The sequence below is a fragment of the Ceratosolen solmsi genome, unplaced genomic scaffold, assembly GCF_000503995.2.
Source record: "Ceratosolen solmsi marchali unplaced genomic scaffold, CerSol_1.0 scaffold26, whole genome shotgun sequence".
In the NCBI taxonomy this organism is placed as follows: Eukaryota; Metazoa; Arthropoda; class Insecta; order Hymenoptera; family Agaonidae; genus Ceratosolen; species Ceratosolen solmsi.
This window is the reverse complement of record NW_011948442.1, coordinates 1,834,575-1,852,601: the sequence shown is the minus strand read 5'-3', so window position 1 is coordinate 1,852,601 and position 18,027 is coordinate 1,834,575. Positions and strand designations below refer to the sequence as shown.

The following is an 18,027-nucleotide window of genomic DNA, read 5'->3' as shown; positions in this document are numbered from 1 at the left end:
GCCTCACAAGCATGATTGACTGACGACATCAGCTGACATTGACAACATCAGCATAACCTCAAAGCAACACAGCAATATCCAAAGAAGCCTTTATAGCATAAAAATCACAAGAACACATCTTTGGAATAATCCAACAGAATTATTTACTTCTACACAACAGTGCAATATTATTATAATTGTTTACACTCATTAAACCTTGTTTTAAAATAAATATATTTTATTTTTCAGCCTTCTCCGTTATTGATTTCCTTTAAAATTATCCTGCCGAGAGACTAATCCACTGAACTATTGAATTGGCAGTTCGAGCAATAAGCTAACCCTTTAAATCCGAACACACAGTAAAGGCCGATTAAGAGGCAAGGCCTAGTCATATCCAACTCATAACAAGTGCAAGATAAGTGCAAATCAAATCATACACTCGCAGCAGTGCAAGACAAGGAAAAGGGAACAAGTAAACAGTGGTGCACAATGCACAATATAATCACAACCGATAAGGAGCCGCTCGAGGCAAATTCAGCAAACAATACGAGGTATAGCCAGAAAAACACAAAACATAAACTACAAGCTGCCGCACGAGGCACAACCTGCAGACATCACTAGCTCACATCAAGAGCACAAAATCTGCAGAACTCACAAGGTAAAAGTTCCATTCCTTAATAACAATAATAATACATAATATGCCTCACAAGACAAAGAACTATAGTACCGACCAAGCTCACACAATCTGCAAACGCATAAGGGGCAAGTTTAATTCCCACAAGAGAGACTTACGAGGCGCCGTACGCGGCAATATCTGCAGACTAAGATGAAGTGCCACCAAGAGCACAACCTGCAGAGTCTACAAGGTAAACAATAAGACAATAACAAGGCAATCCCAAGCAATTGCCACGTGTCACTACACGAAGAAGCGCGGGGGTTTACGACCTTGTTCTTCTACGTGTATAACTCCACCACCGCGTGCATTACATATAGAGGATCAGAAGGTTACGCCCTTCTACCTGTACATGCAACGCACATTACAGCTCTGTGGCAATAGCAATGCAAAACTCAAGAAACGAAGGCATTCAAGCATAAACTAAAAATCATTATAATACAACTAATGCAATTATTGCAATAAACTAAAACAAATACCAATGCTATTTATTATTGAGTACATGCACTATCCCGTCCACTTGCCCGCAATCCTCCCTTCCACCATCTGGGAGTTTATACCTAACTCTAGATATGTGGCCCTCCTAGCCAGTTACTCTATTTTTAGACAATTAATATCAATTTCTTTTCATAGTACTGTTACTTCCATTGCATATTTTGATTTTATTTCTTGATCATGATAAGATCTTTGCTTATTGGTTGATAGTTATCTATTTATTATTTAGTATTACTAAGATAATCTTATTATATAAATATTTTTAAATATAATTATTTGTTATATAAAAAATCGATTTTCAATATACAATATTATTAAGTTTATGCAATAAGAACAATTTTACCATACAAACACATTTGTTTGGAAAATAATCCCACAATTTAACTCGTCAGCCAAACGTGCAATAATGAACTTAGAACAAAAAACCCACTAGATGTTGTGTGGGGTTGCCGGGCAAGTAAAGGGTGAATGCACTGATTAACAATTAACATATGTCTTTATTATTTCTGTTTATTTGAATTATTTTTATAAAGGTGTGAATTACAGACGAACTTTATATTTCTTGATAATCTTGTGGTGTTGAAATATATTTACTATAAATTAAGCAGGTTATAATCTATTGAATATTATCACTTGAGGTTATGGTTATTGTGGTGCGTTGATTGAACGCGGCAATATTGTCGGGTTTAATCTTAACACATGTGCAGTTGCTTCTAATATCGGTCGTCAGAGTGCCTAAATAGAGGTTATGCGAAGCTGTGCGCGACCTGTGGCGGGAACAGCTTATGGTTGGAGGGATTGAAAGCCACTGTGGCGTCTGCAGCTGCTCTTGTCCTAAAGTATGTCCGGGAAGCTTGCGTAGTTGGACTTTAATTCGTCCGTCTTCTGCTTAAGCTGAGAAATCAAGAATTTATACTAGCTGTAAGGACTTACTTGCAGTGTATCGTAATTTTCCTTGTCTCTCTTCGTTGGCTTGTTATGACGTTCCCTTGCAATGTGGCAACTCTTAAGTTCTTCCTGGTCTCCAAGTAAGATTACAAGTGATCAGGTCCTATGCAATCTAGTCTTGATGAAATTAATTTAACTGTACACTAATTCACAATCGTAGAAAGAACTTCTTATTAAAACTCAGCTAGATAAACGACTTGTCTCTCCGGTCTCCTCTGGGAGAGTAGGTCGTGACTTGTCCTTCAACTGTGAGAAGTATTTTGGAAGGAGTAAATCGTGACTTATCCTTGTACTGTAAGAACTATTTGGAAAGAGTAAGTTTTCGTGTCGGTACATTACATTTTCTATCTGAAATGCTTCACTGGTCCCACTCCACTAGGGACTCCTTCTTCTTTTAATTAACCAATCAGAGGTCGTTCTTAGGTAGTACAATAGATTATGCACGCCTTCATCTCCACTTCCTCCCGAGCTCATTTTCGAATATGCTAATCAGAGAAGTGTCGGACGTGGGGAGTTTTTAACAAATATTGTCTTAATGGGTGTAAGCGCATGTGCGGCTAGTGGAAGTTGTCGCACGTTTGGGATTTTTGGGTTGCAATGAATTTAAGAAATGTTTTGTACTCGATATTTCATGTATTGAGTGATATTCGTTCGGAATCTACTTAAGGGTTTTTCCCAGCAATAAACCCATTAGTTTCACTGCGCTGTAAAGCAAAGGCACGTTTCACTGGAGTTTTCCAGATGTTTTATGACACTAGTGTAAATAATTATGAGCAGAAAGTTTTTAATCCTAATTTGAATTTTATGATGTTGCTTGCCAGATGTTTTATTGTATTTGAAAAAGGTTCTCGCATTCTCAAATAACATTCAAGATCTTTTCTTTTGATTTTTATAACTTGTTTAACTATGCCTTTATATTAAAGAAAAATATCATCGAAAATTATACATTTGTATATGTTTAATACTCATTTTTTCGTAAAATATTTTTATTTTATTAATTTATACATTAAATTTTCGTAATTGTCATGGATTGCAGCATTTTTAAGCGGAATAAAAGTGGGAGAGATATAAGCGCGCGAACATTTGTTTTGTAAACAAATGGCTAACAGACTCGAAGAATGCTTCTAACCGAAAAACTCGAATGTACGACTATAATGCCAAAAGTAATAACAATGAATCCGACAAGGCTATGGCCTATTGACGTCATGAGAAATATCGGCATAGCAACAGCCACCGATGCGCTACCGGCGCCGCAAGTTTCTACGAGAATATTTAAGGAGCTGCACTTGCCGCGCTTTCTCTCTTACTAGTTCAACCGCGCACTCTTCAAGACACGCTCACCATTCGACTGCAACGGCTCCAGCCAACTCACGTAAGCTACGCCACCACGCTCGTTCCTTACGACTACGACTACAACGGCTCCTGGCAACTACGTAAGCAGCAACGCACCACGGACGTTCACCACTACCACAACCACATCGGACTCACGAATACCTACGCAGTGACGCATCACGAATGTCACTCACTACTACAGGTGTAAGACCGGTCCTCACGCTCACTGACGCAACACGGACATCCTTCCACCACTCCGACCACTACGACGCTCACTCCACGCCGGCGACTAAAGCGGCGCCAATTCGCAGGCCCCTCCAATGCGAGTCTCCCACTACAGCAACTCATTGTATAAGAAGAAAGGGAATTACGCTTCAAGCTACCAAGAATACATTTACACTCTTATCATCACGTAACCAATATACGAAATCTCCTTATTTATTCACTTACACCTTCATTCATACTCCTTACAAATCATTAACTATTTATTATATTTATTATATTTAATAAAAGGATAGACAATAAACATTAAAGGCAGTATTGAATAATTGCATTGCCCCTTCTACTTGCCAGCAAGCCTCCACCCACCATGAAAAGGAGGTTTTAAGTCTGAAAGACTAATAATTAATTTTTTATGAAGAATATAATTTTTGTCAAGTTTTTAATTAAATAAAAAGTCTTCAATACTATGTTGTTTGATAAAATAATTTCATGAATTTATAATAATTATTATTCTATGTATCACACGTATGTGCTAGATTAAATATGGCTTATATACTATTCAGCATATAATTTATATAAATTATCTGAACTTATATTTATATTTGTCCAAAAATGACCTTTTTTAATTAGCATCATATGAATGCAGCATTTTTACATTAAAATTTTTAATTTAGTAGGTAGTATTTAATTTTAGTATTTAATTTTTAATTATTCTTATCTGGATATGAAACTACATTCGAAATTTAATATCTCTTGACTTGATTCGTAATTGAGTACCATTTATAGATTCAGTAGATTTAAAATATATCACTGATAATACTACATCAAATAAATTAATTAAAGAATAACAAATTAATTACGTCTTATGTATAATGAATAAAGTATTATATGGTACTTTTCTATAAATTTCGTTATAAACTTTTAACAATAAAATTTTATAATAAATTAAATTAATGTTTAAAATTTTCTATTTGCTACTTTATCCATTATATACTGACCATTATATTGTATATTTCTGAACATTTTATACATTTACGAATATGAGAGTTCTGTTTTAAGATTTATCAAATGTGTAGAACACTAAAAATAGTTGTTCTTTTAACGTTCAAAAATACTGTTTGTCTCATATTATTTTTCATATTTTTCTTAAATTGGCATACATACCTTATACAGATAGAAAAATAAAAATAAATCATTATAAATAAATGAAAAATGTTTTAGTAATATCTTTTGTGAACATATAATGACTTTTCACATAATAACAAAGATATCTTCATTGAAACTCAAACATTCAATATTTAAAATAGAATAAACCAAAATTTTAATTGAATGGAATCGTTTAAAAGAATTATTATATATAGAAATAACTGTATTATAATTTAAACATACATATTTCTTATATTAAATAATTTAATTTAATTTGTCTATGTAACTGAATTCCTGTATACTTTTTAAATTATAAGTTGTACAGAAATGCAACCATACACACATTTATATTCGATATTTATTATATAACTTAATTCGTAGCATAAATTATATTTCAATAATTATTAAGTTATAGGTAACGAGTTTTATATTAATTATATTATCTACATTTTATACGTTATATTGTAGTCTCTACAGTAATGTGAATATTGAAAAAAACAATGAATTAAAAAAATCACTAAAGGAAGTGATTACTGAAGCTATTAATGATGAGACATTTCTTGCAATTAAAAAATTTTGCTATGGACAGTATAAAATTGATCAAGTAAGCATTCATATATTAAATTAGAAATTATAATTATAATTAATTATAATTAAGAGTAATATTAAATATTATTGTTATTATCAAGATATATATATTAATGTATTTTACATTTATTATAATAGAAAAATGTAAAAAGGTAAAAGTTGTAAATATTTAAAATACATTAATTATTACTTAGATATAAATATATTTCATCAAATAGTCTGAATTATTATAACATATGTAAGAGTATTATCTACTTATTTATTGAAATTTTTTATAATTTATCGAAACTTACATATATTCCAGACTTTTACAATGTTGATAATGTATATAAAAATTATCGAATTAAATGAAATTATAAATTGTTGCTAAAGTTTAAAAGATAAAAGGAAGTAGCATTTTTAAGTTTCGATAAATTTATTTGAATCTTATTACACAAAAGACATTACGCAAACACTACCATTAGTAAAGATAAAAAGGTATTATTTAAAAGTAACTATCATTACTATCTGTATTCTATATTTATTCGAGATTGCGAGACCTTTTTTCAATGCAATATGACATCTGACAAAACAACATCGTAAATTTGTCTTTTAGATTTCAAAACTTTCTTGCTCACAACCATCTAGCAATAGTGTCATAAAACATCTGGAAAAACAAGAAAATAAACACGGGAAATCCAACTCATTAGGCATCTGTGCAAATTCGCTCCGCTCGGTAACTACTTCCAGCATTATGTACTAGCGACCCCCCTCCCCCCCCCCTTCTCACTGTCAACAAGTTGTCATGCTGTCGCCAAATGCGTCAGCGGCAACGAGAGCTCTTCTTGCCATGAAGACCAAGAGACGACTAGGCCCTTAATTAAATATGAAGCCATAAGAAGCGCTGCCCGCGCTCTGCAAGGGATAAGTCTCAGATTGGACGAAAAATAAGGGAAGGGGTTCAACTGAAGTTCGCGTCAGCTGATGCGAGTCTTGCCGACTTTACCCTCACCTTAGTTCAAAGTCTGACGCTTATGAATCCATTCATCGTGCGATTCAACGCTCATAGCAGACGCAACATGTAGCAGTATCCCTCATGAGGAAAAGCCTTTCAAACTCTTATTTCCATCTGAATAACTATTGCAGTACGCCAATATCAGGACAAGGTACGCTTGCTACGATACGAGTATATTCTCTAGTAACAGCAGTTACATTTGTCGCGCTACACGTAGCAGTAACCTTCGCGAGGTAAAAGCCCTTAAAACTCTTACTTCCATCTGAATTTATTGTAATATGCCAATATCAGGGCAAAGTACGCTTGCTACGATATGAGTATATTCTCAAGTAACACGCTACATTACAACCATAACCTCAACTACGCATGTGCTCACACGAATAGCGCGAATGTCGACGAATCAAACTTTGCGTCATTCTGCGCTCAACCATAGATAGATATTTTTTTTATTATATTGTCATGCATTAAATTAGTATATAAAGTTCGGTGTCTTCTGTTTTATCACTGAATTTTTTAAATATATTCTATTTTAATGAATCATTAATATTGTTCAAAATGTATTCGCCGTTCCGGCTCGTTTTACCAAGACCGGTTCGAGGGATACAACATTGTTTCCGTTGACAACTCAGATTCCACGAGATGTTATGTGATAGCGATGAAAGGTCACAAGTGGAAGGGATATTATAATAATTCAATATAAATACGGCTGATGTATACGCTATTTATTCTGTTATTTATTGATGACAAGGTTGACTAGTATTACTATTATTAATTATTGAAATAATTCTTGTGGTGGAAGTAATGTGTTTGCGGTGGCAAGGTGAGCGCAAATTGCGTGAAGACTTGTCGACGCGTGCTATGTCTGTAATGGGCATTGGTTTCTCCTTGAGTACAGACAGTAGTAATTAATTAAGAAAATTTTGCGTGTACCTGGAGGTGGTCTCAATCTTTTATGTATGCTGGATGACCTGGCTTCCTAGAACCTTGAATCTTCAATAATGCCTATGATGCCTAAAATAGTTGATACTACATACGAAGACTAATCGTGGACTCAGTCGAGGGACTTTCCCGCTTCCGACTTCAATGAGGATTTCAACTAGTACTTATCTACTGGCTCCAATAAGGGAAATTTATACGTCTCCTTTCATTGAGGACTTGTAACGAAAGTTGTCTTTGAGCTACGTTTAAGGGACTTTCCACTTCCTATTTGAATAAGGACTTTACCTAGAGTTTTTGAATCTTGTAATTGTCTCTCTTAAATACATTCTCTGACCATGATTTTCACTTGGGATCTGTTCGATTTTAAAGGTTTAATTTATGGCTCGAACTACCAATTCAATAGTTCAGCGGATTAGTCTCTCGGCAGGATAATGTTAAAGGAAATAATAATTGACAAGGCTGAAAAATATAATGTATTTAGTAAAACAAGGTTTATTATTGTAAATGATTATAAATAATATTGCACTGTCGTGTAGTGAGAGATAATTCTATTGAAGTAATGAGGGTGTGTTCTAGTATTCTTGATTATTGTAGATTCTATGGATATTACTGTGTCTTGCAATTGAGGTTATGCCGATGATGTAAATATCAGCTGATGTAGTCAGTCAATCATGCTTGTGAGATAGCATGAGAAGATGGTGTTTGAATCAAGTATGCTTGATGTATGAATAACAATACCTGATATGGTGTAAGATGTTTAATGGAATGTGTTGAGTAATCAATTGTATCTTTATTTATTTAAGAGGATAGTAGAAGAATCTAGTCACAGGTAAGAGTGATTAATGATAAGATTTCTAACTCGTGAAGGATTCAATAATCTGTATTTATATTCTATTGGTCGATCTGTTGTTGTCCTTCATTGATAACGTGCGTAATCACAGTGACACTTGTGTCAGCTATTGAGGGCCTGTACGATGTCGAAGTGTTAGTTCAACAGGGCGTAAGTGTGCCCTGGTTCTGTTAGCGGGCCTGTACGATGACGAGGGTTAGTTCGAGAGAGCATAAGTGCGCTCGATTAATTTTTGTGCGAGATGTGACTAATTTATTTATTAATATAAAAGGTGTACCTGGTTAACTGCATGCGAGGTGTATTATTGCTGCGTACTTGATGTCCCCTTTGATTACTATTCCATTGGCTTCACTGTAATCAGCACTAAATCTGCCGATTTTTATTCATTAATCCACACGTATATTATTAACTTTAATACTGAATCTACGGCCACGTGTTGTCTTCACAGTATGCTGAAACACTGAGCAGCAATTACACTTGAGTGAGCGCGGAGTGAGATTACAATGAGCGTCGCCACATAGCGAGCTGCGTTTAAATATGCATGCAGCGGATGCAGCGCCGGCAACAGTGCCGATGCGAGGCTTTTCTAGAAAATTCCTTGTGCCGTTAGAAAACGAATCTTCTAGAAGTTTCGTAGGCGTTCTTTCTTTATGAGATCTGATAGTATATTATATTTCATGTTGTATAACGTGCTCGGACTTGCCGAGTTTTTTTTGTAAACATTTGCTCGAGTGCACGTCCCGGTCCGCACGTGCGTGCCAGTCTAGGCGCACATGCTTTACGCCGCACAAGGCGTATGATATTTCTTTTGTTTGAAATTCATGGGACTGCATCAATTCCGAACAGGATACCTTCCCTCTTTTTGTGTCCAATCAGAACGCGGCTTTTGGGCAGCATGACTGAGCATGCACGCCTCTTATCCCACTTCCGAAAAATTTAGGCTTTGGCAATGATAACATCGAAAAAGTGTTTTCACCGGCAGCGCTTAGAATTGGTAGGTTCTCGCCTCTCTTGGACTTAGTGACGTGGGGAGTTCTTGGTCAAGCGTCGTTGCTTGGCTCGTGCGAGAAGCAACATTTGGCATACTTGACATGTATGCATTGTTTCTCGTGACATTAAAGACACCTCTGTGCCGAGGATTGCTCCATGTTGCGCGTGCTTGGTTTTAGGTCACAATGAATTTTTGGAAATATTTTTCTACTCGATAGGTTACGTATATATGACACTCTCAAAATGTTCTAGCATAAACAGACTCATCGCGTTTTTGCCAGTAAACAACAGATCGTTTAACGCGACAAAAACAATGAGCGCGTTTGTAATACGAAGAAGAATAGAAAGGACTGTTCACGAGTGTTTTCCAGTTGTACTAACCCTTTTCGATCTTCCAACGACCGTGAAAGAATTTTCTTATGTCCATATGTATAAACTGTAGCATATTATAACAATAGGTATGACAGACAAAAATTGAAGAAATTTTATAACATGTATTTAAGAATGTAGAAGACAGAACGATCAGTTTAGAGGTTTTATTATATAACAGAATCATAACTATAGTGTGATTTAAAATTAGACATTAAATATAAATAACCTATTAGCTTTGTACGTAATATTTTTTATGATTTTTCACAATTAGAAACACAGTTGCCAATAGTTTATTTTGATAACAGAATACCTATTAATACATACATACACATATATATATATATATATATATATATATATATATAACACCCATATCATAAAACAACTGTATTAATAAATATAAACTGTATTAATAATTAATAAATGTTATTATTGGGTATTATAATCGATCTAAATTAATGTCTAAAATGATTACTAAACAACGTTTTCATATTTCACTTAACATTGTATAAAAATAATTCTTAAATAATCAATATTTTAAAAATCATATAAACAATATTGTTCGGAATTGGTGCATTTTGTAAGAATTTGAACACTGAGAGAAGTATAAGCCTTCTAACTCTTGTGTTTATAAACATTGATTCAGCGAATTATCGAATATTCCACGCCTTATTTTCGAGTGTCCTACAATGTTTTTGCATAACAACGTCGGTTTGAACTCTACAAACTTTATAGAACCTTGCTTTTCTGGAGATTTCAAAGATCTAATGCTTTAATCTCTGACGTCATGCAAGACATTCGGGATAGTAACACCTATGTATTGTTGCCAGCTAAGTAAGCTGCCGCGCGGATATTTCAAAGAAGCACGTGACGATTCTAATACCCCAATACTGTGAAGCCATTATATTCAATACATGTTCAATTCTCAAGTGCGCAACAATTGAAAAAAGTCAAGAGTGCTGACTGCATTACAAGAACGGATACGACTAGACGAACCGCAATTTCTTGGCACTCATTTGCAGGATCCTTTCAAGGAAACTGAATCGCTGTGAGTAAAATACCAAACCGGCAAAGGCCTATTATTAATTGTACACCTATCGCAAGCCAAAAAAACCACCTTTATAATTGTGCGACATGCACCAAGCCAACAAAGGCACCTCTCTCGAACTGTGCAGCCAACATAGTCTCTCCAGTAAGAAGAACTCAATACGTTACCATCACGTGGCATTCCACGAATAAGTACCAGAGATTTACAACCTCTTACTTTTCAGTGTAATAATTTACCCCACATTATTAGGGGGGGGGGGGGGTCCGCTAGTACATACTGCTTGAAGTACTTACCGAGCGGAGCGAATTCGTACATATGCCTAACTAAGTGGGTTTTCCCGTGTTTATTATATTGTTTTTCCAGATGTTTTATGACACTATTGCTAGATGGTTGCAAGCAAGAAAGTTTTGAAATCTAAACACAAATTTGTTGTATTACGTTGAAAAAAGGTCTCGCAATTTCCAACACACATTAAAGCTCAAATCATTAAATTCATGAATTTTATATTTCCAGATATTACCGTTATTTGAAAGGCAAATCCATAATAGTAAAGTAAAAAAAAATGATTTCAACAAATTTACTTATGTAAATATTAAAGATGAGGTTAAAATACTAGAAAAAGAAATCAATCAATTATTTAGCAATCATATTAGTAAAAATCCATATAAAAAACGAAATTGCGACTTTTGGACATATTTAACAAAATGCAACAATTATGAACTACAAGATACTAATGATAGAACACTTTACACAGAAGTGTAATTCATTGTATATACGTAAACCTTAAAGAATATCAATTAATCCAATCTATAAATTAAAAGTTTCAATAAACTCTAAAAATTATTTGTAAAAATAAGATTACATAGATACTTAAAATAACTACATAAATGAAAAAATTAATAATAAATATAAATCATTATGTTAATATTGAATAATTGTAACTTAGTATACAATAAAATTAGAAGAATTTATCAGACTTTGCTTAATATATTTAATATAATAAATAATTTCTAATGAGTATAATTTATTATGATTAAGTTGAAGAGCGCATTCCATAATATGCATACATTGATTCAAACACTGAGTAATATAATTATTTGCTTTGTATGCACTGGTAGGTAATTTGACAAAAAGAAAATTTAAATTTCCACGAAGAATCACAATTTTTAAAAATAAATCTATACTACTATATGTAGAAAAATTAATTCCACTAATCCGGCTCGATGAACCAAACGTTTAGAATTAACTAAGAAAAACCACTAGATGTTGTGTGGGAGAATACGTGGGCAAGTGTAGGAGTTAATACACTGATTTAATAATTAATACATATATTTCTTATTGCTGTTTATTCCATTTCCTTTCCAATTTAGAAATTATTATTCTTCATGAGGTTACAAATGAACCTTCATTATTCTCAATAATGAATGTGGTGTTGCGATATATTTCTGTTGGAGAATCAGAAGGTGATAAATTCCTTATTCCTTGCACGTAACGGGTGAAATAATAATTTACTGTGAAAAAAGATAGGTTATAAACTATTGTATATTACCACTTGAGAGATTATAATGTTTATTGTATTCTGAACGAATACTACAATTCTTGGTTGTGTCATGATCTTGGCACGTGTTGCTGTTACCTCTAAATAGTGAGCTGTGTGAGTCAACACGAGCTCGAGATAGAGGTTACAGGAATGTGCACCAATCAATGGCGCGAATTGCTGGTCTTGCTAAGTGAGCATGCGGGGCAGCTTCTGGACTCGGACAGCTTGCGGTCCGTAACTGTGTAAGCCGTGAAGTGAAGTATCAACATTAGAGATAAGGACTTACTTGGAAGTCGTTTTGTGATATTTTCAGTTTCTCCTCACAGGCTTAACGGGAAGCTTCCATGCACGAACTGCTTGCACTTGGACTTTCTTTTGTCTCTTTCTACTAAGATAACGAGAATCTCAATACTTGTGCTGTATATGCTTGATGAGACTAAATGTAACTGGATATTGAACCACAGAAGTAGAAAGATATTTTACAAGATTCAGCTAATCGACTTTTGTCTGTTACTTCTTCCTGAGAATAAGTGGTGGTAAAAAGTTTAAAAAGATGTAGAAACATAAAATACTCCTCTTCTTAATGCATTTCAAGCAATCACCATCAATTTTAATAAATATAAAAGAATTTAAAAAGACTAAGAAATGTAAATTGTATCAAAATATAAAGTCTATGATAAAATAAAAAAATTATTAATTTATATTTAATATTCAATAAATAATGCATATTATATATAAATAAAAGTGATATAGGCATTAAAATACTACTTTTTTTTAGATTATACTATATTTATTATTATTATTTTTTAGATTATATTTTTTAGATTATATTTTTTAGATTATACTTTTTTAGATAATAACAACTTGTAATAGAGTAATTTTCACTTTCATAGAGATAAATATCGATAGTCATACAAGAATAACAACACAGAAACCACACTGGAATAGAATAATGATAATAATAATAATACAGAGAATACAGGAAATTTTAACTAAAACCTGTGCAATTTTCTGTTTCTAATAAACGAAGAAAAAGAACTAAAGAGATTTTGACATGTGTACAAAATGTATTCGCCGTTCCGACTTGTTTTACCAAGGCCGATTCGAAGGATACAAATTGATGCCGTTTACAAGTCAGAGACCACGGGTGTTGTGTAGTAGCGATGAAAGGTCACAAGTGGAAGGGATATTATAATAATACAATATAAATACGGCTGGTGTATATGCTATTTATTCTGTTATTTATTGATGACAAGTTTGACTAGTATTACTATTATTAATTATGGAAATAATTCTTGTGGTGGAAGTGATGTGTTTGCGGTGGCAAACGTATACTCATCTACGCAGCGTGATGGTTTGAATATAAGCGCAGAATGGCGCGAAGTTTGGTTCGTCGACACTCGCGCTGTTTGAATGAGCACGTGCATAATTGAGGTTATGGTTGATATGTAGTGCGACATATGTAACTGTTGTTACTTGATAGATACACTCGTATCGCAGCAAGCGTACCGTGTCCTGATATTGCAATAAATTCAGTTGGAAGTAAGAGTTTGTAGGGCTTTTACCTCATGAAGGATACTGCTCTTGTTGTGTCTTCTGCGAGCGTTGAATGGCACGCTGTTGATTCATAAGCGTCACACTTTGAACTGTGAGGGTAAGGCCGGCAGAGCCTTATGGTTAATTAAGAGCCTAGTCGCCTCGTACATATGCCTAACTGAGTGGGTTTTTTCCGTTTTATTGTATAGTTTTTCCAGATGTTTTATGACACTATTGCTAGATGCTTGCGAGCAAAAATTTTTGAAATCTAAACATAAATTTATGATGTTGTTTTGCCAGATATTATATTGCATTGAAAAAAGGTCTCGCAATCTTGAACAACATGAAATGATATTTATTATATAACAGAAAATGATAAGACATTTAGAAAAACTACTAACGTTCAAATTAATTAATTTTAAAAAATTCAAAAAAGTGATAGTGTTCGATATTCAGAGAATCTCTCGATTGTTATGATTTCACGAAAAATCCTAATGGCTACCATTTCGAAGAAAATCTTCAACGGTTATCATTTCAACGAAATTATTCAACGGTCATAGCTTCTAGGAAAATTATCCAACGGTCATTGGAGATTCGGAAAAGCTGGTATATCCGAAATGAGTGCATAATTACTCCCATTTTTTCTCGCAACATAGTCGAACCCATTGTTCTAGCGCAATGATCGGCCCTTTGTCTTCAACTAACAAAGCAGCTGCGTAAATATTAAAGGCAAGCACATCATTTGATAAGCACTACTCAGTCATGAGCTAATCAATCATCATAGTACCTACTCTTCTTGAGTTAGTCGATCAAGAAGCCAGTCAGCCAAACCGAATCATGGAAGCAGTCCCAAGCCTTTCCAATACTGGTGCAGCTATTGTACACATTCTCTGCAGAGCCACTACAGAAGGTCCTCCTCATACTTCTACACTACAAGACATTTTGGAGGAACAATCAAGTTACCACCACGTGGTACTACACGAAGAAGTGTCAAGAGTCTTATGTACTTCTTACTCCCAGTGTAGTATTTCACTACCAAACGTACTGCATCAAGAGGATCCGGAAACTTACAACCTCACACCTCTACATGTAGTGCATACTGACACCACGTGGTAATAACTAAGAAATGGCAAGATCTCACCGATTCTCATCGTCAATGTAGAATCATTATATGTAGGGATAAAATAAATGAAATACCAATTACGCAAAGCAGACGTATTAAATACTGAATTCAAGCGCTACCCCTTCCACTTTCCCATACTTTTCTTCTACCAGGCAACTGGTGGCCATAGTCTAATTCTAAAAAGATAGATAACAGATCGACTTTAGTGATAATGAGGTACGAGAAGTATTTCAGAAATGTAATGAAAATGGACTTCAGTAGTGTTTTGATGTACCAGGTATCTTTTTTTTCAAATAAATCTTTGTATTGATCCTAAACTGAAATAGCGATAAGTTTATATCACGGTTATAACAAGCCATGTAATAAAATCACTAATGCTAATAAATAAAATATATTAATGAATATAAATGTTTAAAAATCTATCCATATATCGAATTTCATGCGCCACAGTGATGAAATTTAACGATATCATAATGATTAAATGATTAAAGAAATACGTGTTCTTAACCTTATACTTCGTCTAAGCATTTCTATTTAATAATAAGATGCAATTTATAGAATTACGAAAAATTCTTAAAACATCAAAAGAAATCCTATTTCTCTTATAAATACAATTCAAACTCAATAGTACATCTATAGCAGATATTGAAAACTATATGCATAATAATGCTTAAGGTTATGGAACAAAGGTTAAAGGTCCAGTATTTATGAATTAATAGTTAACATAGAAAAATACACAGCAATTCATAATTATACTGCACTAAGCTCGGCAGTATTAAATTATGAAAAAAAGTTGACTTTGAGACACATAATAGAGTATATTTAATAAAATGAATTAATTTTAGTGATAGATAAAAATACCTAACTCTACTACAAAAGTAATTTGTCAAATGATACGCTAGAAGTGAATGCCAATTAGCTATCTCATTAAACGCAACAAAGTAAATGTAGACACTAAAGCGTAATCCAAAGAAATAATCATCATGCTACAGTAACTGTAAATATATTTTTATAACATATAACTTTATACATGAATACTCTTGTAAATTTAAACACCTTTTTGACAATAACAACATCCCATTTATCTTTTTGTATTCTTTTCAATATTATTGATTGGTAGGTTATAAAATATTAAATTTATTTTAACTAATATTCGTGTACACAAACAATGCACTTAGGGTTTTATTAAAACATTGGGATGCGAAAGCCTGCTTAATGGAACAATTTCTTAGAAAAAAATTTTACCTTTACTATTTTAATTTTAAATATTATAACCTTTTTATTTGCAAACTTTTCTTGCAGAATGAATTCTAAATGAAACTTAAAATAGAGTAGAACTTCTTAATACGAATTTCGAAATATATATTTTTACATTCATTTAACAAATAACTAAAAGTTTAAAAGTAATTTTTACGTATACTAAGTTAACTGTCGAACATAATATTTTATAGTAATAAAAACGATAGCTTCTCTAAACTAATCAACAGAATAATAGTACCACCTGTACTAATTTATTAAATTTTTTAATCATAAAGTTATACTTAATACAAGGTATAGTTTGTATTAATATTAATATTATTTAATAAAATAAATATTTATTTAGTATTATATTTTCTGAGAAATTTGACCAATTAAAAAATATGTTTTCAGAACTCAAAGATTAAATTCAGAATTAGTGATATGATTTCAGATTTACATGAAATAAAATTATTAAAACTTAAATCATTGCTAAAATAGATATGTGAGAAGAATTAAATTGTAAGAATATAGTAATAATAAAAAAAGGTACAACAATAATCTAACAGAAAATTAGGTTACATTCTAATTCTAAATTTTGAACAATAATTGAACAATTGAATCATTAATATAGTTAAATATTGAATAAGATATGCAATAAATAAATAAGAAAGAAAACCATATTAAAAATATAATCGTAATAAGAAAAAAAAATGATACTGTTTAAAAATCCGATATTTGATCAATTGTTTAATATAATGTAAAACTGTTTACAAACACTCAAAAGAATAAATTAATAAATAATAAAATCTAGAAAGATAATGGTTAGTCTTAGAAAAGATTATAATGTTATTACAATTAATAATTTACCACATATTTGTTTTCAAACACTCACAAGAGAAAACAAATTTTTTAATTTATATATCTACGAATATAATAAAAAGAATAAATAGTACGAAAATACAATTAAAAATGATCAAATTAGTCGATAATATAATAATGGATTATTAATATTTTAGTTTTATAACATAAGTTATTTTGAAACATAACTTTAAGGCAATAAGAAATGGCTACTAATGATGAATTTTGAAATTTAGTTTATTTTAATTTAGTAATTTAGTAGTATTATTAATTTAGTAACTAGATTGAGAAAGTAGTTTTTAAATTTAGTAGAAGAAAAGATAAGCTAATCTAACAATTAAATTAAAAATATTACTTTTTTTTTAAATAAAAAATTTATTTATTGAGACTTATTATAGAAAAGAGGAAAATAAAAATATACAAATAGACACAGATCAAAAATACCAATAGCAATACTGTTTGAGAATAAGACTCCGTTTAGTAAGGCAATAAAATATCTGACAAGTAATGTCATGAAAATTGTATTTAAGACTTCAAAACTTTCCTGCTCATAATTATTTGTACTAGTGTCATAAAACATCTGGAAAACTCTAGCGGAACGTGCTCATACTCCCAGTGCAGTAGAACCTAATGGGTTTACTGCCGGGAGAACCCCAAAGTAGATTCAGAACGAATATCAGATATGCGTGAAGCATTGAGTACAAAATATTTACTGCAACCCAAAACCCGTACGCGCAACAACATGCAATGACCATACGTGTGCACTCGGCCTTTAAGACAATGCTTGCATTGTTCTTGGCTATGCCACATCTGGTCGATCGTATTGGAAAATTGACCACGCCCAAGCGGACCCTTCGTCTAGCCAAGTCCCAGAGAGGGATGAGGCAACCAAAGAGAGGTGACCAATGGAAAAGGCTCGCCACCTTCCGACACTTTCCCAATTAGCAAATTCGGAACTGAGCCCGGAAGGAAGTGGAAATGAAGGCGTGCATAATCTATTGTGCGACCCAAGATCAACCACTGATTGGTTAATTAATAAAGGAAGAAGGGATCCCAAGTGGAGCGGGATCAGTGAACCATTTAAGAAGGGACTACGTAATGTACCCTCACTTACTCTTTCCAAATACTTCTTACAGTGAAGAATAAGTCACGACC

The 18,027-nt window shown here is 32.8% G+C and overlaps 1 protein-coding gene across 1 annotated transcript in view; it reads right to left on the bottom strand.

Annotated features, from left to right (window-relative positions):
- Positions 1-14,883: 14,883 nt before the first annotated feature.
- The window catches only part of LOC105365848 (sorbitol dehydrogenase), a 23,902-nt gene continuing 20,758 nt past the window's right edge, over positions 14,884-18,027 (bottom strand). Inside the window, exon 7 of the mRNA XM_011504106.1 lies at positions 14,884-15,087. Coding sequence (XP_011502408.1) covers positions 14,884-15,087 — 204 coding nt within the window. The remainder of the gene's footprint in view (positions 15,088-18,027) is intronic.